At 49.2% G+C, this 22,970-nt stretch overlaps 1 protein-coding gene across 10 annotated transcripts in view; it reads right to left on the bottom strand.

The window, feature by feature from the left end:
• The window catches only part of LOC122564399 (engulfment and cell motility protein 1), a 319,775-nt gene that overhangs the window by 201,120 nt on the left and 95,685 nt on the right, over positions 1-22,970 (bottom strand). For all 10 annotated transcript variants that reach the window (XM_043719204.2, XM_043719200.2, XM_043719205.2 and 7 more), the window contains 2 exons: positions 10,176-10,216; positions 9,239-9,311 (listed from right to left, as the gene is read on the bottom strand). In XM_043719204.2, the coding sequence (XP_043575139.1) occupies positions 9,239-9,311; positions 10,176-10,216 (114 nt within the window). The remainder of the gene's footprint in view (positions 1-9,238; positions 9,312-10,175; positions 10,217-22,970) is intronic.

The following is a 22,970-nucleotide window of genomic DNA, read 5'->3' as shown; positions in this document are numbered from 1 at the left end:
TGTGCCATAGAAGCCAGTGAGAAAATCTGTCCAATTTATCAATTCATGATCTGCAAAATCACTCAAGCTTAGAATCAATCCAACTTAACAATTGAGAACTGCAACCATCCAGCTTCAGGCCCAAATATTGAAGAATCCAATACCATTTGTACTCCAACAGAATCGAGCAGCAATCCCTGTGCTAATTCACCAAGTGTCTCACATAGAAAGAATAATGAAAGAATCAAACCCCACTTTTATTTCCATGTTTTTGTCACTGCATGCAGTAGAACAGATTGGAGAGCAGGAAGCTCAGCTTGGGATCAATCAGATTATAAACAGCCTGGTTCAGCTCAAGTCAGAGTTTGGGTGGAAGCACTGCTGAGTGGAAATGGAATCAGTGATTAAGGGACAGACTTTGTAACCAGGACTATAGCCAATGACTTCAGACTTCCCAATTAATCGTCACACAGACTTCCTGTTAAAAACATGCCCTGAACCAATTTAAATCAAAAACTATGCGTACAATAGATATCTAATGCATTTGTTGGGGGGGGGGGGGGGGTGAAGAAATGGAGGTGAAAGAAAGTGTCATTAAAAAGGGAAATAATCTAAATAGTATGCATGATTTAATCACAACTTATTACCTTGAAGCTGAAACAAAGGGAAAACTAAACTGTGGTTTGGTTTTCAAGGCACAGACTCTAATATATACGTGGATATGGACAAGAAATAAAACATGTATAAAGTGCTACTCACACCACCACATAGCAAACTTTAGCCTTTTTATGATGAACAGTTGAAGCAAGCTCTTCAGTAAAACAAGATTTGAAGCTGCATCATTCATAATGAGTAAATGTCAAAGGAGCCTCCCATCATGAAATGAATACCAAACTGACCTTATAATCATGCTGACATTTATTATACTTTTAATTGCATAATGGTAATGGCAAAAGAGTGGCTTTGCTGAAATAGTGATTTCTCCCACACAAAACCACTGCCCTAGCAGAAACTAGATTACTTGCAGCTCTGCCTTTCTTCTCTGCCTTCAGCTGAGATTCTCACCCTGTTTCCTGCCCTCACAAATACATTTCCAAATTTGCAAGACTGCCTGCTACACCCTTTTGACAATTTTGAACTCTCAGACTCGGAGATTTCTTCACCAGTCTCCAATTTCATCCTACAACAAACTCCAAGAACTCTCAAACTCTGCTGTGCATATCTTTTCCCAACCAACCTGCAACACCCAACCTCCCCCAATTAATTAAAAATCCTTGTCTCTATTAGTTCTTTGGCCTATTCATGGTGAACTCTCTATTCCCCTGCCACTGATCTGTAGGACACTGCCAAACACCCTTTGTCCCAAACAAAATAACAACTTTATAATTTTAATAGGTTGTCCCCAAACTAAAATTGATTTGAAATGAACTTTGCCTTAATTTTTACTTTTATTAATCTATGATTTATGTCATTAATACATGCACGTGGCATGTCAACTTATAAAATTTTTCACTGTTTCATAGAGTGACAGAGGTGTACAGTATAGGACAGACCCTTCTGACCAACTCATCCATGCCGACCAGATATCCTATATAAATCTAGTCCCATTCGCCAGCATTTGGCCCATATCCTTCTAAGCCATTCCTATTCATATACCCATTTAGATGTCTTTTAAATGTTGTAATTGTACCAGCCTCCAATACTTCCTCTGGTGACAGCTCATTCCATACATATACCATGCGCTCAGTGAAAAAGTTACCCCTTGGGTCCCTTTTAAACCTTTCCCCTTTCACCTTAACCTTATCCTCTTAGTTTTGAACTCACCAACCCTGGGAAAAGACTTTGTCTATTTGTCCTATCCATGCCCCTAATGTTGTCATAAACCCTCTATAAGGTCAGCCCTCAGCCTCTGATGCTCCAGGAAAAATAGCCCCCGCCTATTCAGCCTCTCCCTAAAGGTCAAACCCTCCAAACTCTGGCAACATCCTTGTAAATCTTTTCATTTTTTATAAAAGTATAGGTGACAATTTTTGAATTGAATTAGCTTTGTCAATAAATTATTATTCTATTCTAACTCCACAAAAGCTGTCTCCCAAAGCTCTGTCCTTCATTTCTCCTTCAGAAATCTCTGCAGGGAGCATCTCTATGCTCATGTTTTAGGTCACCCCCTCCTGACCTGTTCTGTTAGCTCTGCTAAAGGCCTGTATGAGTTGTTGTTTGTGACCGAAGCTATGAATGCGTTCAATGACAATCATAGTCCTTTATTAGCAGGGCCAGAAAAGCAAATATGTATCAGAAAAATCTTTTGCAAAATAGGACATAAATAATATAGTGGGGAAAATGTTGAATTCAATGCCACAAAGATGAATTGAGGTAAACATCGTTGATATACAAAGGGACGCTGGGTAAATATCAGGGAGATGTAAAGAAAAGGGCACAGAGATAGAGTTAGGTGAAGTTAGGATTCATGTGCATCATTGACACTGGCACAGACATGTTGGACTGAGCAACTGTTCTATGCTGTGAATTCTATGTCTGTCTATTGTCTGTAACTCCTCTAAACTATTGAAAGCTTTGAGAAATAAATAATGATGGAGCTGCTGAATCAGGACAGACATAGCTAATTTTCTTAAGCTGCTAGGCAATATTCATTCCCCCGATTTACAGTACATTTTTGCAGTAATTACTTTGCTTGCACTCTTCGTGAATTTTATCACTTCATACATTTACTGCAGTTCTGTTTTTTTCCCACCAGAGTGCAGCCTTCAGCCAACCATGCCTACAATGTAAAAGCTGCACCGAGAGGTTTCCACTGGGAGATTGCAAAGAAATATCTGGAAAGAAAATATTTGCACATCTACACAGAAAAGGCAGGGGAGTGACACCAGGTAAATTGATTGGTCAGAGGATCAGCACTGTGCTTTAACCATCCAATCATTCCAACTGTCAATGTGCAACAAGAGATATAACCTTCAATTCCAAAAGTGCTCAGGTGAACAGAGAAACAGATAAATATCTCATAACAGTTCCTAAGTGAGTCAGCAATTTTCATTTACGCTAATCGACTTTTAATGCAACAAAACATCCCAATGTGTTTCATGGAACATGAACTGACATCAAAGGAGAGGAAATATTCAGGACAGGTACCATTTAAAAACTGGTTTCTAACAGCAGCGGGAGAGAAAAGTAGCATTGATTTGTGACAGCAGAGTCTGAGAGAGTTGAAGGTTAGTACAGAGGGGAGAATAGTGAGAACAGCAAGAGAACTGGAGAATCATACTGGTCATACAGGGGCACAGCAAGCCTCTGAATACATTAATCATCTTTTTCCAAAATGCTTTTGGTACTACTAAGAAAAGGCCCAGTATCTAAATTCCAGCCCAACATGGGAGTTAATAACAGGTCAGCTCTAACAACAAGAAAGAGGCCCAATCCAGGTCACCAGTTACAAATACAACTAGCTGTAATTTCTGGTCCTTATTTTCAATCCTATATTCACCAGCTCTTCTACATAAGAAACTGAGACCATGTCTGGCCTCCCATGTGCAGTGGTGGTGCTATTTTGAAGAAGAACAGGAGGGTTATGATCAATAAATATTCCTCAATCAAAATCACAAATACAGATTATCTGGCTGATGGTAATCATCTAATTGGTACATTCTCCATGGCAATGCCTTGACTAATCAGAGTCCATGTGCCAATCAATCAGCACTTTATTCTCATACAGTACAAAATGCTCCTTTTACAGTGGCATTCTTACAAGTGTCCTGATGAATGTAAGATGCAAAGCTTCGACAAAATGCGTCTTTTTTTCATTGCTGTGTAAGTAGCAAAATGTTGGAGGTAATTCTGATTCTGATAGGATTTACATGCATTTGGAGAGGTAAGGACTGATTATGAATAGTCAGCATAGTTTTGTGCGAGGGAAACTGTGTCTCTCAAACTTGATTTGAATTTTTTGAGGAAGTAACCAAAAAGATTGATGAGGGCAGAGTTGTTTACATGGAATTTAGGAAAGACTTTGACAAGGTTCTATATGATAGACTAATTATTAGAGTTAAACCACGTAGGATTGAGGGTGAGCTTGCCAATTGGTTTGATGGTAGGAGACAGAGGGCGATAGTAAAGGGTTATTTTTCAGACTGGGGACCTGTGACCAGCAGGGTCCACTTTTGTTTGTCAATTATATAAATGCTTTCAATAGAATATAGAAGGCATAGTTAGTAAGTTTGGGGATGACACCAAAATATGTGGTGTAGTGGACAGTGAAGATTGCAAAGGGTTTTCATCAATTAGGTCAATGGGTTGAAATCAACTAGGTAAAAACAATGACTGCAGATGCTGGAAACCAGATTCTAGATTAGAGTGGTGCTAGAAAAGCACAGCCGTTCAGACAACATTCAGGAACAGGAAAATCGACGTTTCAGGCAAAAGCCCTTCATCAGGAATAGAGGCAGAGTCCCTGCAGGGTGAAGAGATAAGTGAGAGGAGGGTGGGGGTAGGGAGAAAGTAGCACAGAGTACAATAGGTGAATGGGGGTGGGGATGGAGATGATAGGTCAGGGAGGAGGGTGGGGGAAGGTAGCAAAGAGTACAATGGGTGAATGGGGGTGGGGATGGAGGTGATAGGTCAGAGGGGAGGGTGGAGTGGATAGCTGGAAAGGAAGATAGGCAGGTAGGACAAGTCATGGGGACAGTGCTGAGCTGGAAGTTTGGAACTGGGGTGAGGTTGGGTAAGGGGAAATGAGGAGACTGGTGAAGACAACATTAATGCCCTGGGGTTGAAGTCTTCCGAGGCGGAAGATGAGGCATTCTTCCTCCAGACGTAAGGTGGTGAGGGAGGCACAGGACCTCCATGTCCTCGGCTGAGTGGGAGGGGGAGTTGAAATGGGTTAAAGATTGGCAGATGGAGTTTAATTTGGATAAATACAAGTTACTGCATTTTGGTAAAACAAATAAGGGTGGGTAGGACCCTGGGCAGTGTTGTAGAACAGAGACACCTAGGGGTTCAGGTATATGATTCTTTGAAAGTTATGTCACAGTTAGATAGGGTGGTTAAGAAGACATTTTGCATGCTTGTCTTCGTTATTCAAAGATTGAGTATAGGAATTGGGATGTCATGTTGAGGTTGCAGAGGGCATTGATGAGGTCTCTTCTGGAATACCATGTGCAGTTCTAGTCGCCCTGCTATAGGAAGGATATTATTAAATTGGAGAGAGTTCAGAAAAGATTTGCCAGGATTGGAGGAATTGAGTTATCAAAGTAAGCTGGAACATTTTTCATTGGAGCAGAGGAGGTTGAGGGGTCACCTTATAGAAGTTTATAAAATCATGAGGGGCATGGATAAGGTGAATAGCTGGGGTCTTTTCTCCAGGGTGGGGGAGTTTAAAACTAGGTAGCACATTTTTAAGGTGAGAGGAGAAAGGTTTAAAAAGGACCTGAGGGCAATGTTTTTACAGGGAGTGATTCATGTGTGGAATGAACAGCCAGAGGAAATGGCAGACGCAGGTACAGTTAAACATTTAAAAGATATTTGCAGAAGTACATGAATAGGAAATGTTGGAGGGATACAGCCAAATGCAGGCAAGTGGGACTAGTTTAGTTTAGGAAAGCTGGTCAGCAAGGGCAAGCTGTGCTGTAAGGTCCTGATGAAAGGCTTTTACCCGAAACATCAATTTTCCTGCTCTTCAGATGCTGCCTGACCAGCTGTGCTTTTCCAGCACAACTCTAATGTAGACTCTGATTTCCAGCATCTGCAGTCCTCACTTTTGCCTGTCTCCATGCTGTATGACTCTAGATAATCTATTTTTGTGATCTTCATTAAGGAATAAATATTGACCAGGGATACATCACCTATTTTTCTTCAGAATACTATCATTGGAAGCATTACCTCCAACTTTACCCAAGATTTATGGTCACTGAAGTCAAGTTGGCTACTATCCTGGGCACAATGGCTTGTCTCCTGGGATAGCGGCAGGACTTTTGAACTTCTTTAATTCCACAGATTCTCGAAAACCTCTTATAGATTGAGAAGCCGGGTGCGATGTAAAGACCGCACCTTTTTATCTACGTTACTATGTGGACTGAAAAGGAAGATTCTGATTTAAAACAGAAAGACCTTACAAAGAGATGGCTGCTGCTTGATTTTAAAATGGCCCAGGTTTGCCAATGCTAGACAGTTGGTAGAAGATAGCAGAGAGAAATCATGCATGGGGACCCAATGTGATTCCCAGCATATTAGATTCCAAAGAAATTGCCCAGGAAATTGAAGATTCCCCTACGTTTAGAAAGTTATGACAGTGTCATGTAATTCAAAGAATTTGGTTCACATGAAATTAAGTAAAGTAGTTACTCAGAGAAAGAGAATAATCATTAAATTGATGGTTTAACACCATACCTAACCTCACACACTCACAACCACCCCATCAAGCAGGCCAGCTCTCCCCAACCCCTGACCTGATCACCCAGGGCCTGAGCTCTGTTCCTCTGCTCTCCTCCCAAACCCCAACCACCCACTAACCCCTGCTGGAATTGAACCAAAACTGGATCAGATCCCCCAACCCCCAAAAGGAAGGAGTTACTTTTCAAAATAGGGCTGATGTTGATTAGGGAAACATATTCCTACGGATTGAGGTACAGCCTACATACAGGAAGTACAAATAACTGGGTCAGTTGCAGGATGCAGGCTACAGCAAGTCGTAGTCACAGAGTCATAGAGATATACAACATGAAAGCAAACCCTTTAGTCCAATTCGTCCATACTGACCAGATATCCAAAATTAATCTAGTCCAAATTGCTAGCATTTGGCTCATATCCCTCCAAACCATTCCTATTCATGTTGGGATCCAGATATATTTTAAATGCTATAATTGTACCAGCCTCCACCACTTCTTCTGGCAGCTCATTCCATGCATGCACCACCTTCGGCACGAAGGTGTCCTTAGGTCCCTTTTAAATCTTTTCCCTCTCAACCTAAACCTATGCCCTCTACTTCTGGATTCCCCCACACCAGGGAAAAGACCTTGGCTATGTACCATATCCATGCCCCTCATGATTTTATAAACCTCCATATGGTCACCCCTCAGCCTCTGATGATACAGGGAAAACAGCCCCAGCCTATTCAGCCTCTCCCAATTGCTCAAATCCTCCAATCCTGGCAACATTCTTGTAAATGTTTTCTGATTCCTTTCAAGTTTCACAACATCCTTCCTGTGGCATGGAGACCAGAATTGCACACAATATGCCAATAATGGCCTAACCAATGTCCTGTACAACTTCCACCTCGTACACCCAATGCACTGACCAATAAAGGCAAACATGCCAAACATCATCTTCACTATCTATCTACCTCTAACCCCACTTTCAAAGAACTATGAACCTGCACTCCAAGTCGTGATTCAGCTCTAGTGGTTTACAATCTATTTTCATGATGTGCTTCAAGGGTGTCACACATATTTCATAGAATCATAGAATCCCTATAATGTGGAAACAGGCTCTTCGGCCCAATAAGTCCACATGGACCCTCCGAAGAGTATCCCACCCAAACCCATTCCCCATTAATCTACATTTACCCCTGACTAATGCACCTAACCTACATATCCCTGAACACTGTGGGCAATTCAGCACGGCCAATGCGCCTAACCTGCACATCTTTGGATTGTGGGAGGAAACCGGAGCACCTGGAGGAAACCCACACAGACACGGGGAGAATGCGCAAACCCCACACAGAGAGTCGCCCAAGGCTTGGATCGAACCCTGGCGCTGTGAGGCAGCAGTGCTAACCAGTGAGCCACCATGCTGCTCCTGAGCCATGATATCTGATTAGAAATAGCTGCAAATATATTTAGAAATCACAACTGTGACATAATAAAAAGCATTGATGTGGAGCAAGGGATCTGTACCAAATGATATCATGTGAAAATAATTTTGAGGGTTGTTGTGGTGTGACGGTAGTGTCCCTCCCTTTGGATCAGAAGGCACCAGTTCAAGTCCCATCTGCTCTCGAAGTGTGTAATAACATCTTTGAACAGGTTGATTAAAATAACCTGTAGGAGGGGACCAAGTATCCTAATATATTTCCAAGAATCTAGAAGAGTGAGAACAATTTAACTGAAACATGTAATCTTAAGCAGTATAACAGAGTTGTTGCCAGGAAGGTCCCCTCTCCTGAATCTAAAACTAGGAATTAAGAGTCACAAAACCGAGACTGACATGAGGAGACCTTTCCTTGCTCAGTGAGCTGTGTACCTTTGTAACTTACATCTCCAGGTGTCTGTGGAAGCTCATTTTGAGAATATCCAGAAAATAAATAGATCGATTCTTGGACAGGAAGGAAATGAAGGGATATTGAGATACGAGTAATCTTGAAAGGTGAAGTGGAGATTTTTTGACATACTTCAAAGTCCAGTCTTAATGTGGTGGCTCAGTGTCAAATTGTTATTTAGATGGTCACTTCCGTGGCCAGGTGTAAACGGGCAGTTTATTCTTGTTGATAGTAAGGGAGCAGAGGGAGACAAACAGTCTGAGCCACCTGGGGCATCAGAACGTCACTGTCAGCAGCTGATGAATAGGTCAATAAGTCAGCTCAAAAACACAGTGCATTCACAGAGTCGAAGAGCACACAGTATGTCATCACTACATTGTCAGCTGATATTTAACAATAGATTTGTATTTTTCTGCTTAGTCCTTCATCATTCCAGGAACATGTGTCCACATGCTTTACATTTGTAGAGTGCTAATGTGCCAGGTAAGGGAGATCAGAAGGCTAGATTCACTAGCCATTCACATTAAATCAGTGACAGATTTCACCCAAATCCTGCAAATCCTCCCCATCCATCTCCCATGTCTGCAAACCAACCATGCCCCGGTCCCGAGCCCAACCTCTGCTGGATGGTCTAATTTACTTGTGGTGCTGGAAAAGCACAGTAGTTCAGGAAGCATCCGAGGAGCAGGAAAATTGAAGTTTCGGGCAAAAGCCCTTCATCAGGAATAGAGGCAGAGTACTTGCAGGGTGGAGAGATAAATGAGAGGAGGGTGGGGGCGGGGAGAAAGTAGCATAGAGTACAATAGGTGAATGGGGGTGGGGATGGAGGTGATAGGTTAGAGAGGAGGGTGGGGGAAGGTAGCAAAGAGTACACTGGTTGAATGGGTTCTGTCCTTGAACCCCCCTGGTGCTCCTCACATCATGTCTTTCAATTCTAATTCATTTAGGGAGCATTGTAGGGATACACACATGAAGCAATCACGTACATACACTTACCTTCTCTGTGATGTAAAAGTTCGTGCTATCTGCATACTGCAGAGCATAGTTTTCAGGGTTTGCTAGAGACCAACTGGATTTGAAAAGAAAGCAAAATAGGTTGTTTCTGGTTACATTACAAAAAGCCGCATACAATAGCCTCACAACAACTATACAAAAAAGTGTTACAATCATGCTGTTATTTTTACTCGAAATATGCCGATTTAGTCCACAGAGCTTTACCTCCCCCACTCCCAAATTATCCCCTTTCGTCATTCTTTTCCCAACCCCTAACCTGCTATCTAATATGATTAATCACCATCCAAGGTCATGTGCTGCAGTAGCATAGTATCAGATGGTGAGCAGATGGTATCATTTAAGCATTTATTGTTGTCTGATAAACACAGTCAGGGATCATTGGGACTGGGATCAGGAGCAGGAACATCAGCTGAATTTTGCTTCCCCGAGGTTCAATATAATGATCCCCAATGACAAAACATTATTTTTTGAGTAAAGGCTAGACACATTGGGACTCAGTGGATTTAGAAGAATGAGAGACAATCTTCATTGAAACATACAGGATTCTTCAGGGGCTTGACAGGGTAAATGCTGTGAGTATGCTTCCCCTCATGAGAGTTTCCAGAGCCAGAGAGCATAGTCTTAGAATTAAAGGTGCCAATTTACAGCTGGGATGAGGAGAAATTTCTTCTTCCAGAGCGTGTTTGGAACTCCTTGCCAGAGAGCGCAGTGGGAACAGAGTCCTTGTGTATATTTAAGGCTGAGATAGAGAGATTCTTGATCAGTAGGTGGATCAAAGTTTAGGGGAAACACATCTCTAGTATGATGCATGTAATTTCCTAAGTCATAAAAAAATCTTCTTCCTGACCATTGAAAAGCTATTCTCTATGACTAAGGACACTGGCACATAGACATTGAAAGTTATGTCCGAAGTACTTACCCATCACAGACCTCCCGTATAATTGAAGCTAAAGGTTTTTTCTGCAATTAGAATGCAAAAAAGGTCATTTTTAAAAAATAATACTTCCAAAGTTCTGGTCCCAATTGACAAAGCAGTTTACTAAGCTCCTCAGTAATTCCAGCAGTTTTTTTTTCCCCAACTCACCTTACAAAGCTAACAGCTCTCATGGTTGTGGAACAACCTCAAACTACAGTTAGCACTGAGGATACAGCACGTACATCCATTCCCTATTTCAGTCAGCTAGGCTGTTGCTGTGAAAAAGAGAGCTGCCACTGAACATTAGTGGCACTGTAATAGTTTAAGACATCAGTGTCAGCTAGTTTACTCAATTTTCTTTTTTTGAAGAGTCACAGCTTGGGTAACAACTCACCTCGTGGCAGAATCTGAGATACTCTGGTTATGAGGAGAAAGTGAGGACTGCAGATGCAGTCTTGTTGATGAGTTATTAAAGTAAAAACCAAAAGATCAGAGGATTGAAGGCAGAGAAATGGAACGATCTATATGGACTTCAGTAAAGCGTTCGACAAGGTTCCCCATGGGAGACTGGTTAGCAGGGTTAGATCACATGGAATACAGGGATAACTAGCCATTTAGATACAGAACTGGCTTAAAGGTAGAAGACAGAGGGTAGTAGTGAAGGGTTGCCGTTCAGATTGGTGGCCCGTGACCAGTGGAGTGCACAAGGATTGGTGCTGGGTCCACTACTTTTCGTTATCTATGTAAATGATTTGGATGTGAACATAGGAGGTATACTTAGTACGTTTGCAGATGAAACCAAAATTGGAGGTGTAATGGACAGCGAAGAAGGTTATCTCAGAGTACAACAGGATCTTGAACAGATGGGCCAATGGACCGAGGAGTGGCAGATGGAGTTTAATTTAGATAAATGTGAGATCTGCATTTTAGAAAGGCAAATCAAAGCAGAACTTCTGCACTTAATGGTAAAGTCCTGGAGAATGTTGCTGAACAAAGAGTGGAGTGCAGGTTCATAGCTCCTTCAAAGTGGAGCTATCACAGGTAGATAGGATAATGAAGAAGGCGTTTGGTATGCTATCTTTATTGGTCAGAATATCGAGTATAGGAGTTGGGAGGTCGTGTTGCGGCTGTACAGGACATCGGTTAGGCCACTGTTGGAATATTATGTGCAATTCTGGTCTCTCGGAAGGATGTTGTAAAACTTGAAAGGATTCAAAAAGATTTACAAGGATGCTGCCAGGGTTGTTGGGTTTGAGCTATAGGGAGAGGCTGAATAGGCTTGGACTGTTTTCCCTGGAGTATCAGAGGCTGAGGGGTGACCTTATAGAGGTGTATAAACTCATGAGGGTCATGGATAGGGTCTTTTTCCCGGGGGTGGGGGAGACCAGAAGTAGAGGGCATAGGTTTAGGGTGAGAAGGGAAAGATATAAAAGGGAACTAAGGGGCAATTTTTTCACACAGAGGGTGGAGCGTGAATGGAATGAGCTGCCAGAGGAAGTGGTGGAGACTGGTACAATTGCAACATTTAAAAGGCATCTGGATGGGTATATGAATAGGAAGGGTTTAGTGGGATATGGGCCAAGTGCTGGCAAATGGGACTAGATTAGATTAGGATATCTGGTTGGCGTGATCGAGTTGGACCAATGGGTCTGTTCTGTGCTGTACATCTCTGTGAATCTAAGTTCAAAACTCACAATGACAAGTTGGGAAACTGAATTTGATAATGTTAACATTGGTCTGTATCAGATAAAATAGTTATGAAAGTGTCTGGATTAAACTCAATTCATTCACTTGTGTCCTTGAATGAAGGGATCCCATTATTTCTATTAGCCCCTGATTATTTCCAGTTCTGTGCTATTCATTTCACTCTAGCCTCCAGGTAAGATTGGACAAGCATCAAGTGCATCCTGACCGTGCCAACCATTATCTAAGAAGAAAGCTACAAATTGCCAATCTTTATGCACGAGCTAACAAGTGATGAACCTGAAACAAAAACTGAAATTGGAGAAACTCAGCAAGTGATGAGACCTGCTATTCTTGTTTTTCTCCTCCACCTGACTTTGTTTCCTTGTGCTGCAATTCATTCCTATGTTTAAAGCTAAGGGAGGAAACCTAGAACTTTGCGACCGGCAGACCTTCAGGAGGCAAACCATGGTAGTTAATCCTGTGGAAATTTACATGACTCTGTCTTTTGCAAAGTCTCTGTAGCAGAGCAGGTAACAGCCCAATTCATTTGTGGCAAACCATGTAGAAGCACTGGTCCATTTCACCACACAGTCTTTCCAACCACTTTCCAGTTTAGTGCACAGAACACCAATAAACAAAGCTTATGCAGTTACAACAGCTGAGCTGTTGGCCCATTTACTGACCTCCTCTCAGTCCGTCACACAAATGCAAAAACATTCATTCATTCATTTATGATCTGGGTTAACCAAGGAGAGTCAGCTATAATATTTTTAATGGTAGAGAGTCGTATTATATTACCTACCAAGCCCTCAAAATAAAAACCTGATGACACACAGGCACACTAATACACGTGGGGAGTTGGGCAGGAAGAGTGTATGGACAGGAAGGCAAAGACGAATGGAGTTACAGATCGAGTCCCGTGGGTTGTGGGAATGAAACAATCCTAACAGCTCAGCTCCTGACCTGCTTCTTTACCAGCAGCAAAGGTTACAGATCTTGAGTTTTCAAAAGGCGATTTTTAATTGACACTGCGGTTTAAGATTGAGATGGGAGACAAAGATGAGGAACACTGGAGAGAGAGAGAGAGAGAGAGAACGCGGGGCAGAGAGAGAGAGAGAGAAGGCGGGGCAGGCAGAGAGAGAGAAGGCGGGGCAGGGAGAGAGAGAGAACGCGGGGCAGGGAGAGAGAGAGAACGCGGGGCAGGGAGAGAGAGAGAGAGAGAGAACGCGGGTCAGGAAGAGAGAGAGAATGTGGGTCAGAGAGAGAGAGAGAGAGAACGCGAGACAGAGAGAGAGAACGCGGGGCAGGGAGAGAGAGAGAACGCGGGACAGGGAGAGAGAAAGAACGCGGGACAGGGAGAGAGAACGCGGGATAGAGAGAGAGAGAGAACATGGGACAGAGAGAGAGAGAGAACGCGGGTCAGAGAGAGAGAGAGAACGCGGGATAGAGAGAGAGAGAGAACGTGGGACAGAGAGAGAGAGAACGCGGGTCAGAGAGAGAGAGAGAGAGAACGTGGGACAGAGAGAGAGAGAGAACGCGGGTCAGAGAGAGAGAGAGAGAGAACGTGGGTCAGAGAGAGAGAGAGAGAGAACGCGGGACAGAGAGAGAGAGAGAACACTGGTCAGAGAGAGAGAGAGAGAACGCGAGTCAGAGACAAAGAGAGAACGTGGGACAGAGAGAGAGAGAGAACATGGGTCAGAGAGAGAGAGAGAGAACGCGGGTTAGAGAAGAGAAAGAGAACGCAGGACAGAGAGAGAGAGAACGCGGGACAGGGAGAGAGAGAACACGGGACAGAGAGAGAGAGAAAACGGGACAGAGAGAGAGAGAACGTCAGAGAGAGAGAGAACGTGGGAGAGAGAGAGAACGCAGGACAGAGAGAGAGAGAGAACGTGGGACAGAGAGAGAGAACGCAGGACAGAAAGAGAGAGAAAACGCGGGACAGAGAGAGAGAGAACGCAGGACAGAGAGAGAGAGAACGTGGGTCAGAGAGAGAGAGAGAGAGAAAACGCGGGACAGACAGAGAGAGTGAACGCGATACAGAGAGAGAGAGAACACGGGTCAGAGAGAGAGAGAGAGAGAACGCGGGTCAGATAAGAGAGAGAGAGAACGCAGGACAGAGAGAGAGAGAACACGGGACAGAGAGAGAGAGAGAACGCGAGTCAGAGAGAGAGAGAACGTGGGACAGAGAGAGAGAGAGAACGCGGGACAGAGAGAGAGAGAACGCAGGACAGAGAGAGAGAGAACGCAGGACAGAGAGAGAGAGAACGCAGGACAGAGAGAGAGAGAGAGAACGCAGGACAGAGAGAGAGAGAAAACGTGGGACAGAGAAGAGAGAGAGAGAACGCAGGGCAGAGAGAGAGAGAGAACGTGGGTCAGAGAGAGAGAGAACACGGGACAGAGAGAGAGAGAACACGGGACAGAGAGAGAACGCGGGTCAGAGAGAGAGAGAACGCAGGACAGAGAGAGAGAGAAAACGCGGAACAGAGAGAGAGAGAACGCAGGACAGAGAGAGAGAGAGAACGTGGGACAGAGAGAGAGAGCGAAAACGCGGGACAGAGAGAGGGAGAACGCAGAACAGAGAGAGAGAGAAAACGCGGGACAGAGAGAGAGAGAAAACGCGGGACAGAGAGTGAGAGAACGCAGGACAGAGAGAGAGAGAATGCGGGACAGAGAGAGAGAGAGAAAACGCGGGACAGAGAGAGAGAGAGAACGCGGGACAGAGAGAGAGAGAACGTGGGACAGAGAGAGAGAGAGAACGCGGGACAGAGAGAGAGAGAGAGAACGTGGGACAGAGAGAGAAAGAACCCGGGGCAGGGAGAGAGAGTGAGAACTCGGGGCAGGGAGAGAGAGTGAGAACGCGGGGCAGGGAGAGAGACGGAGAGAACGCGGGACAGAGAGAGAGAATACAGGACAGGGACAGAGAGAACGCGGGAGAGAGAGAGAGAGAGAACCCGGGCAGGGAGAGAGAGAACCCGGGCAGGGAGAGAGAGAACCTGGGCCGGGAGAGAGAGAACCCGGGCAGGGAGAGAGAGAACCCGGGGCAGGGGGAGAGAGATAGAGAACGCGGGACAGAGAGAGAGCGAACGCGGGAGAGGGAGAGAGAACCCAGGGCAGAGAGAGAGAGAACCCGGGGCGGGACAGAGAGAGAGAGAATGCAGGGCAGGGAGAGAGAGAAAACGCGGGACAGAGAGAGAGAAAACGCGGGACAGAGAGAGAGAACGCAGGACAGGGAGAGAGAACGCAGGACAGGGAGAGAGAACGCAGGACAGGGAGAGAGAACGCAGGACAGGGAGAGAGAACGCAGGACAGGGAGAGAGAACGCAGGACAGGGAGAGAGAACGCAGGACAGGGAGAGTGACAGAGAACGCGGGACAGAGAGAGAGAACGCAGGACAGGGAGAGAGAACGCAGGACAGGGAGAGAGAACGCGGGGCAGGGAGAGAGAGAACGTGGGGCAGGGGAAGATAGAGAGAACGCGGGGCAGGGAGAGAGAGAGAATGCGGGACAGGGAGAGAGAGAACGCGGGGCAGGGAGAGAGCGAGAGAGAGAAAACGCAGACAGAGAGAGAGAGAACCCGGGGCAGAGAGAGAGAGAGAGAACTCGGGGCAGGGAGAGAGAGAGAGAACACGGGGCAGGGAGAGAGAGAGAGAGAGAACGCGGGACAGGGAGAGAGAGAGAATGCAGGACAGGGAGAGAGAGAGAGAGAGAGAACCCGGGGCAGGGAAAGAGAGTGAGAACTCGTGGCAGGGAGAGAGAGAGAGAGAACGCGGGTCAGGGAGACAGAACGCAGGACAGGGAGAGAGAGAGAACGCGGGACAGGGACAGAGAGAGAGAACGTGGGACAGGGAGAGAGAGAACGCGGGGCAGGGAGAGAGAGAGAGAACGCAGGAGAGAGGGAACGTGGGGCAGGGAGAGAGAACGCGGGACAGAGAGAGAGAACGCAGGACAGGGAGAGAGAGAGAGAACACGGGACAGAGAGAGAGAGAACGCGGGGCAGGGAGAGAGAGTGAGAACTCGTGGCAGAGAGAGAGAGTGAGAACACGGGGCAGGGAGAGAGAACGCAGGACAGGGAGAGAGAGAGAGAAAACGCGGGACAGGGACAGAGAGAGAGAGAGAACGCGGGACAGGGAGAGAGAGAGAACGCGGGACAGAGAGAGAGAACGCGGGACAGAGAGAGAGAGAACGCGGGACAGAGAGAGAGAGAACGCGGGACAGAGAGAGAGAGAAAGAACGCGGGACAGATAGAGAGAGAATGCAGGACAGAGAGAGAGAGAACGCGGGTCAGGGAGAGAGAGTGAGAACTCGTGGCAGAGAGAGAGAGTGAGAACGCGGGGCAGGGAGAGAGAACGCGGGGCAGGGAGAGAGAACGCAGGACAGGGAGAGAGAGAGAGAACGCGGGACAGGGACAGAGAGAGAGAGAGAACGCGGGACAGGGAGAGAGAGAACGCGGGACAGAGAGAGAGAACGCGGGACAGAGAGAGAGAGAACGCGGGACAGAGAGAGAGAGAACGCGGGACAGAGAGAGAGAGAACGCGGGACAGAGAGAGAGAGAACGCGGGACAGAGAGAGAGAGCACGTGGGACAGAGAGAGAGAGAACGCGGGACAGAGAGAGAGAGAAAGAACGCGGGACAGATAGAGAGAGAATGCAGGACAGAGAGAGAGAGAACGCGGGTCAGAGAGAGAGAGAGAGAACGCGGGTCAGAGAGAGAGAGAGAACGCGGGTCAGAGAGAGAGAGAGAACGCGGGTCAGAGTGAGAGAGAAAAGCGGACAGAGAGAGAGAGAGAACGTGGGTCAGAGAGAGAACGCGGGACAGAAAGAATGAGGGGCAGGGAGAAAGAACGCGGGGCACGGGGAGAGAGAGAGAGAACCCGGGGCAGGGGGAGAGAGAGAGAGAGAGAGAATGCGGGGCAGGGGGGAGAGAGAGAGAACGCGGGGCAAGGAGAGAGAGAGAACGCGGGACAGAGAGAGAGAGAGAACGCGGGAGAGAGAGAGAGAGAACGCGGGACAGGGAGAGAGAGAGAGAAAACGCAGGACAGGGAGAGAGAGAGAAAATGCGGGACAGAGAGATAGAGAACGCGTGGACAGAGAGAGAGAGAGAAAACACAGGACAGGGAGAGAGGGAGAGAGAGAGAGAGAGAGAGAACGCAGGACAGAGAGGGAGAGAACGCGGGGCAGGGAGAGAGAGAGAGAACCCGGGGCAGGGAGAGAGAAAGAGAGTATGCGGGACAGAGAGAGAGAGAGAACACGCGGCAGGGAGAGAGAGAGAACACGCGGCAGGGAGAGAGAGAGAGAACGCGGGGCAGGGGGAGAGAGAGAGAGAGAGAGAACGCGGGACAGAGAGAGAGAGAACGCGGGACAGAGAGATAGAGAGAACCCGGGGCAGAGAGAACGCGGGACAGAGAGAGAGAGAACGCGGGGCAGGGAGAGAGAGAGAACGCGGGACAGAGAGAGAGAGAACCCGGGGCAGGGAGAGAGAGAAAATGCAGGACAGGGAGAGAGAGAGAGAGAGAGAGAGAGAGAGAGAGAGAGAGAGAGAGAGAGTGAGAAAACCCGTGGACAGAGAGTGAGAGAGAACGCAGGACAGAGAGAGAGAGAACGCGGGACAGAGAGAGAGAGAGAGAGAACGCGGGACAGGGAGAGAGAGAGAGAGAGAACGCGGGACAGAGAGAGAGAGAACCCGGGGCAGGGAGAGAGAGAAAATGCAGGACAGGGAGAGAGAGAGAGAGAGAGAGAGAGAGAGAGAGTGAGAAAACCCGTGGACAGAGAGTGAGAGAGAACGCAGGACAGAGAGAGAGAGAGAACGCGGGACAGAGAGAGAGAAAGCAGGACAGAGAGAGAACGCGGGACAGAGAGAGAGAACGCGGGACAGGGAGAGAGAGAGAACGCGGGACAGAGAGAGAACGCGGGACAGGGAGAGAGAGAGAACGTGGGACAGAGAGAGAGCGAGAACGCGGGACAGAGAGAGAGAACCCGGGTCAGGGAGAGAGAGAGCCCAGGGCAGAGGGAGAGAGAGAAAGAACCCGGGGCAGAGAGAGACAGAACGTGGGGCAGGGAGAGAGAGAGAGAGAGAGAGAACGTGGGGCAGGGAGAGAGAGAGAGAGAGAGAGAGAGAGAGAGAACGCGGGACAGAGAGAGAGAGAACGCAGGGCAGGGAGAGAGAGAGAGAGAGAAAACGCGAGACAGGGAGAGGGAGAACGCGGGACAGAGAGAGAGAGAACGCGGGGCAGAGAGAGAGAAAGCGGGTCAGAGAGAGTGGGAATGCGCAACAGAGAGAGAGAGAACGCGGGTCAGAGAGAGAATGCGGGTCAGAGAGAGAGAGAGAGAGAATGCGGGTCAGAGAGAGAGAGAGAGAGAGAGAGAAAGCGGGTCAGATAGAGAAAGAGAGAACGCGGGTCAGAGAGAGTGGGAACGCGCAACAGAGAGAGAGAGAACGCGGGACAGAAAGAGAGAGAGAGAACGCGAGTCAGAGAGAGAGAGAACGCGGGTCAGAGAGAGAGCGAGAGAACGCGGGTCAGAGAGAGAGCGAGAGAGAACGTGGGACAGAGAGAGAGAGAACACGGAACAGAGAGATAGAGAAAGCGAATAGAGAACGCGAAGAGAGAACGCGGGACAGAGAGAGAGGACGCGGGACAGAGAGAGAGAGAACGCGGGTCAGAGAGAGAGAGAGAGAGAGAACGCGGGTCAGAGAGAGAGAGAACGCGGGTCAGAGAGAGAGAGATAACGTGGGACAGAGAGAGAGAGTGAACGTGGGACAGAGAGAGAGAGAACGCGGGGCAGGGAGAGAGAGAACGCGGGGCAGGGAGAGAGAGAACGCGGGGCAGGGAGAGAGAGAACGCGGGGCAGGGAGAGAGAGAACGCGGGGCAGGGAGAGAGAGAACGCGGGGCAGGGAGAGAGAGAACGCGGGGCAGGGAGAGAGAGAACGCGGGGCAGGGAGAGAGAACGCGGGACAGAGAGAACGCGGGTTAGAGAGAGAGCGAACGGGGGACAGAGAGAGAGAGAGAACGCGGGTCAGAGAGAGAGAGAACGCGGGTCAGAGAGAGAGAGAGTGAACGCGGGTCAGAGTGAGAGAGAAAAGCGGACAGAGAGAGAGAGAACGCGGGTCAGAGAGAGAACGCGGGACAGAGAGAGAGAGAACGCGGGAAGGAGAGAGAGAACACGGGAAAGAGAGAGAGAGAACGCGGGGCAGAGAGAGAGAGAGAGAGAACGCAGGGCAGGGAGAGAGAGAAAACGCGGGACAGAGAGAGAGAACGCAGGACAGGGAGAGAGAACGCAGGACAGGGAGAGAGAACGCAGGACAGGGAGAGAGAACGCAGGACAGGGAGAGAGAACGCAGGACAGGGAGAGAGAACGCAGGACAGAGAGAGAGAGAAAACGCGGAACAGAGAGAGAGAGAACGCAGGACAGAGAGAGAGAGAGAGAACGCGGGACAGAGAGAGAGAGAGAAAATGCGGGACAGAGAGAGAGAGAACGCAGGACAGAGAGAGAGAGAAAACGCGGAACAGAGAGAGAGAGAACGCAGGACAGAGAGAGAGAGAGAGAAAACGCGGGACAGAGAGAGAGAGAGAAAATGCGGGACAGAGAGAGAGAGAACGCAGGACAGAGAGAGAGAGAAAACGCGGGACAGAGAGAGAGAACGCAGGACAGAGAGAGAGAGAGAACGCGGGTCAGAGAGAGAGAGAACACGGGACAGAGAGAGAGAGAACGCGGGTCAGAGAGAGAGAGAACGCAGGACAGAGAGAGAGAAAAAACGCGGAACAGAGAGAGAGAGAGAACGCGGGACAGAGAGAGAGAACGCGGGACAGAGAGAGAGAACGCGGGACAGAGAGAGAGAGAACGCGGGACAGAGAGAGAGAGAACGCGGGACAGAGAGAGAGAGAACGCGGGACAGAGAGAGAGAGAACGCGGGACAGAGAGAGAGAGAACGCGGGACAGAGAGAGAGAGAACGCGGGACAGAGAGAGAGAGAACGCGGGACAGAGAGAGAGAGAACGCGGGGCAGAGAGAGAGAGAACCTGGGGCAGAGAGAGAGAGAACCTGGGGCAGGGAGAGAGAGCGAGAACTCGGGGCAGGGAGAGAGAGTGAGAACGCGGGGCAGGGAGAGAGACGGAGAGAACGCGGGACAGAGAGAGAGAGAATACAGGACAGGGGCAGAGAGAACCCGGGCAGGGAGAGAGAGAACCCGGGGCAGGGAGAGAGAGAACCCGGGGCAGGGAGAGAGAGAACCCGGGGCAGGGAGAGAGAGAACCCGGGGCAGGGAGAGAGAGAACCCGGGGCAGGGAGAGAGAGAACCCGGGGCAGGGAGAGAGAGAACGCGGGGCAGGGAGAGAGAGAACGCGGGGCAGGGAGAGAGAGAACGCGGGGCAGGGAGAGAGAACGCGGGACAGAGAGAACGCGGGTTAGAGAGAGAGCGAACGGGGGACAGAGAGAGAGAGAGAACGCGGGTCAGAGAGAGAGAGAACGCGGGTCAGAGAGAGAGAGAGTGAACGCGGGTCAGAGTGAGAGAGAAAAGCGGACAGAGAGAGAGAGAACGCGGGTCAGAGAGAGAACGCGGGACAGAGAGAGAGAGAACGCGGGAAGGAGAGAGAGAACACGGGAAAGAGAGAGAGAGAACGCGGGGCAGAGAGAGAGAGAACGCAGGGCAGGGAGAGAGAGAAAACGCGGGACAGAGAGAGAGAACGCAGGACAGGGAGAGAGAACGCAGGACAGGGAGAGAGAACGCAGGACAGGGAGAGAGAACGCAGGACAGGGAGAGAGAACGCAGGACAGGGAGAGAGAACGCAGGACAGGGAGAGAGAACGCAGGACAGGGAGAGAGAACGCAGGACAGGGAGAGAGAACGCAGGACAGGGAGAGAGAACGCAGGACAGGGAGAGAGAACGCAGGACAGGGAGAGAGAACGCAGGACAGGGAGAGAGAACGCAGGACAGGGAGAGAGACAGAGAACGCGGGACAGAGAGAGAACGCAGGACAGAGAGAGTGAGAAAGTGGGACAGAGAGAGAGAACGCGGGGCAGGGAGAGAGAGAGATCGCGGGCAGGGAGAGAGAGAGAGAATGCGGGACAGAGAGAGAGAGAGAACGCGGGACAGGGAGAGAGAGAGAGAACGCGGGCAGGGAGAGAGAGAGAGAACGCGGGCAGGGAGAGAGAGAGAGAACGCGGGCAGGGAGAGAGAGAGAGAACGCGGGTCAGAGAGAGAGAGAACGCGGGTCAGAGAGAGAGAGAGAGAGAACGCGGGTCAGAGAGAGAACGCGGGACAGAGAGAGAGAGAACGCGGGAAGGAGAGAGAGAACACGGGAAAGAGAGAGAGAGAACGCGGGGCAGAGAGAGAGAGAGAGAGAACGCAGGGCAGGGAGAGAGAGAAAACGCGGGACAGAGAGAGAGAACGCAGGACAGGGAGAGAGAACGCAGGACAGGGAGAGAGAACGCAGGACAGGGAGAGAGAACGCAGGACAGGGAGAGAGAACGCAGGACAGGGAGAGAGAACGCAGGACAGGGAGAGAGAACGCAGGACAGAGAGAGTGAGAAAGCGGGACAGAGAGAGAAAGAATGCGGGGCAGGGAGAGAGAGAGAACGCGGGCAGGGAGAGAGAGAGAACGCGGGCAGGGAGAGAGAGAACGCGGGACAGAGAGAGAGAGAGAGAACGCGGGACAGAGAGAGAGAGAACGCGGGACAGGGAGAGAGAGAACACGGGACAGGGAGAGAGAGAACACGGGACAGGGAGAGAGAGAACACGGGACAGGGAGAGAGAGAACACGGGACAGGGAGAGAGAGAGAGAGAAAACCCAGGGCAGGGAGAGAGAGAGAGAACGCGGGTCAGAGAGAGAGAGAGAGAGAACGCGGGTCAGAGAAGAGAGAGAGAGAACGCAGGACAGAGAGAGAGAGAACGCAGGACAGAGAGAGAGAGAAAACGCGGAACAGAGAGAGAGAGAACGCAGGACAGAGAGAGAGAGAGAGAACGCGGGACAGAGAGAGAGAGAGAAAATGCGGGACAGAGAGAGAGAGAACGCAGGACAGAGAGAGAGAGAAAACGCGGGACAGAGAGAGAGAACGCAGGACAGAGAGAGAGAGAGAACGCGGGTCAGAGAGAGAGAGAACACGGGACAGAGAGAGAGAGAACGCGGGTCAGAGAGAGAGAGAACGCAGGACAGAGAGAGAGAAAAAACGCGGAACAGAGAGAGAGAGAGAACGCGGGACAGAGAGAGAGAACGCGGGACAGAGAGAGAGAACGCGGGACAGAGAGAGAGAGAACGCGGGACAGAGAGAGAGAGAACGCGGGACAGAGAGAGAGAGAACGCGGGACAGAGAGAGAGAGAACGCGGAACAGAGAGAGAGAGAACGCGGGACAGAGAGAGAGAGAACGCGGGACAGAGAGAGAGAGAACGCGGGGCAGAGAGAGAGAGAACCTGGGGCAGAGAGAGAGAGAACCTGGGGCAGGGAGAGAGAGCGAGAACTCGGGGCAGGGAGAGAGAGTGAGAACGCGGGGCAGGGAGAGAGACGGAGAGAACGCGGGACAGAGAGAGAGAGAATACAGGACAGGGGCAGAGAGAACCCGGGCAGGGAGAGAGAGAACCCGGGGCAGGGAGAGAGAGAACCCGGGGCAGGGAGAGAGAGAACCCGGGGCAGGGAGAGAGAGAACCCGGGGCAGGGAGAGAGAGAACCCAGGGCAGGGAGAGAGAGAACCCGGGGCAGGGAGAGAGAGAACCCGGGGCAGGGAGAGAGAGAACGCGGGGCAGGGAGAGAGAGAACGCGGGGCAGGGAGAGAGAACGCGGGACAGAGAGAACGCGGGTTAGAGAGAGAGCGAACGGGGGACAGAGAGAGAGAGAGAACGCGGGTCAGAGAGAGAGAGAACGCGGGTCAGAGAGAGAGAGAGTGAACGCGGGTCAGAGTGAGAGAGAAAAGCGGACAGAGAGAGAGAGAACGCGGGTCAGAGAGAGAACGCGGGACAGAGAGAGAGAGAACGCGGGAAGGAGAGAGAGAACACGGGAAAGAGAGAGAGAGAACGCGGGGCAGAGAGAGAGAGAGAGAGAACGCAGGGCAGGGAGAGAGAGAAAACGCGGGACAGAGAGAGAGAACGCAGGACAGGGAGAGAGAACGCAGGACAGGGAGAGAGAAC

Source organism: Chiloscyllium plagiosum, unplaced genomic scaffold (assembly GCF_037043375.1).
Source record: "Chiloscyllium plagiosum isolate Xiang-an unplaced genomic scaffold, Cpla_swu_hap1 HiC_scaffold_34, whole genome shotgun sequence".
NCBI lineage: Eukaryota > Metazoa > Chordata > Chondrichthyes > Orectolobiformes > Hemiscylliidae > Chiloscyllium > Chiloscyllium plagiosum.
Note: the sequence above shows the minus strand (reverse complement) of the source record. Positions and strands in the feature narration are given on the sequence as shown.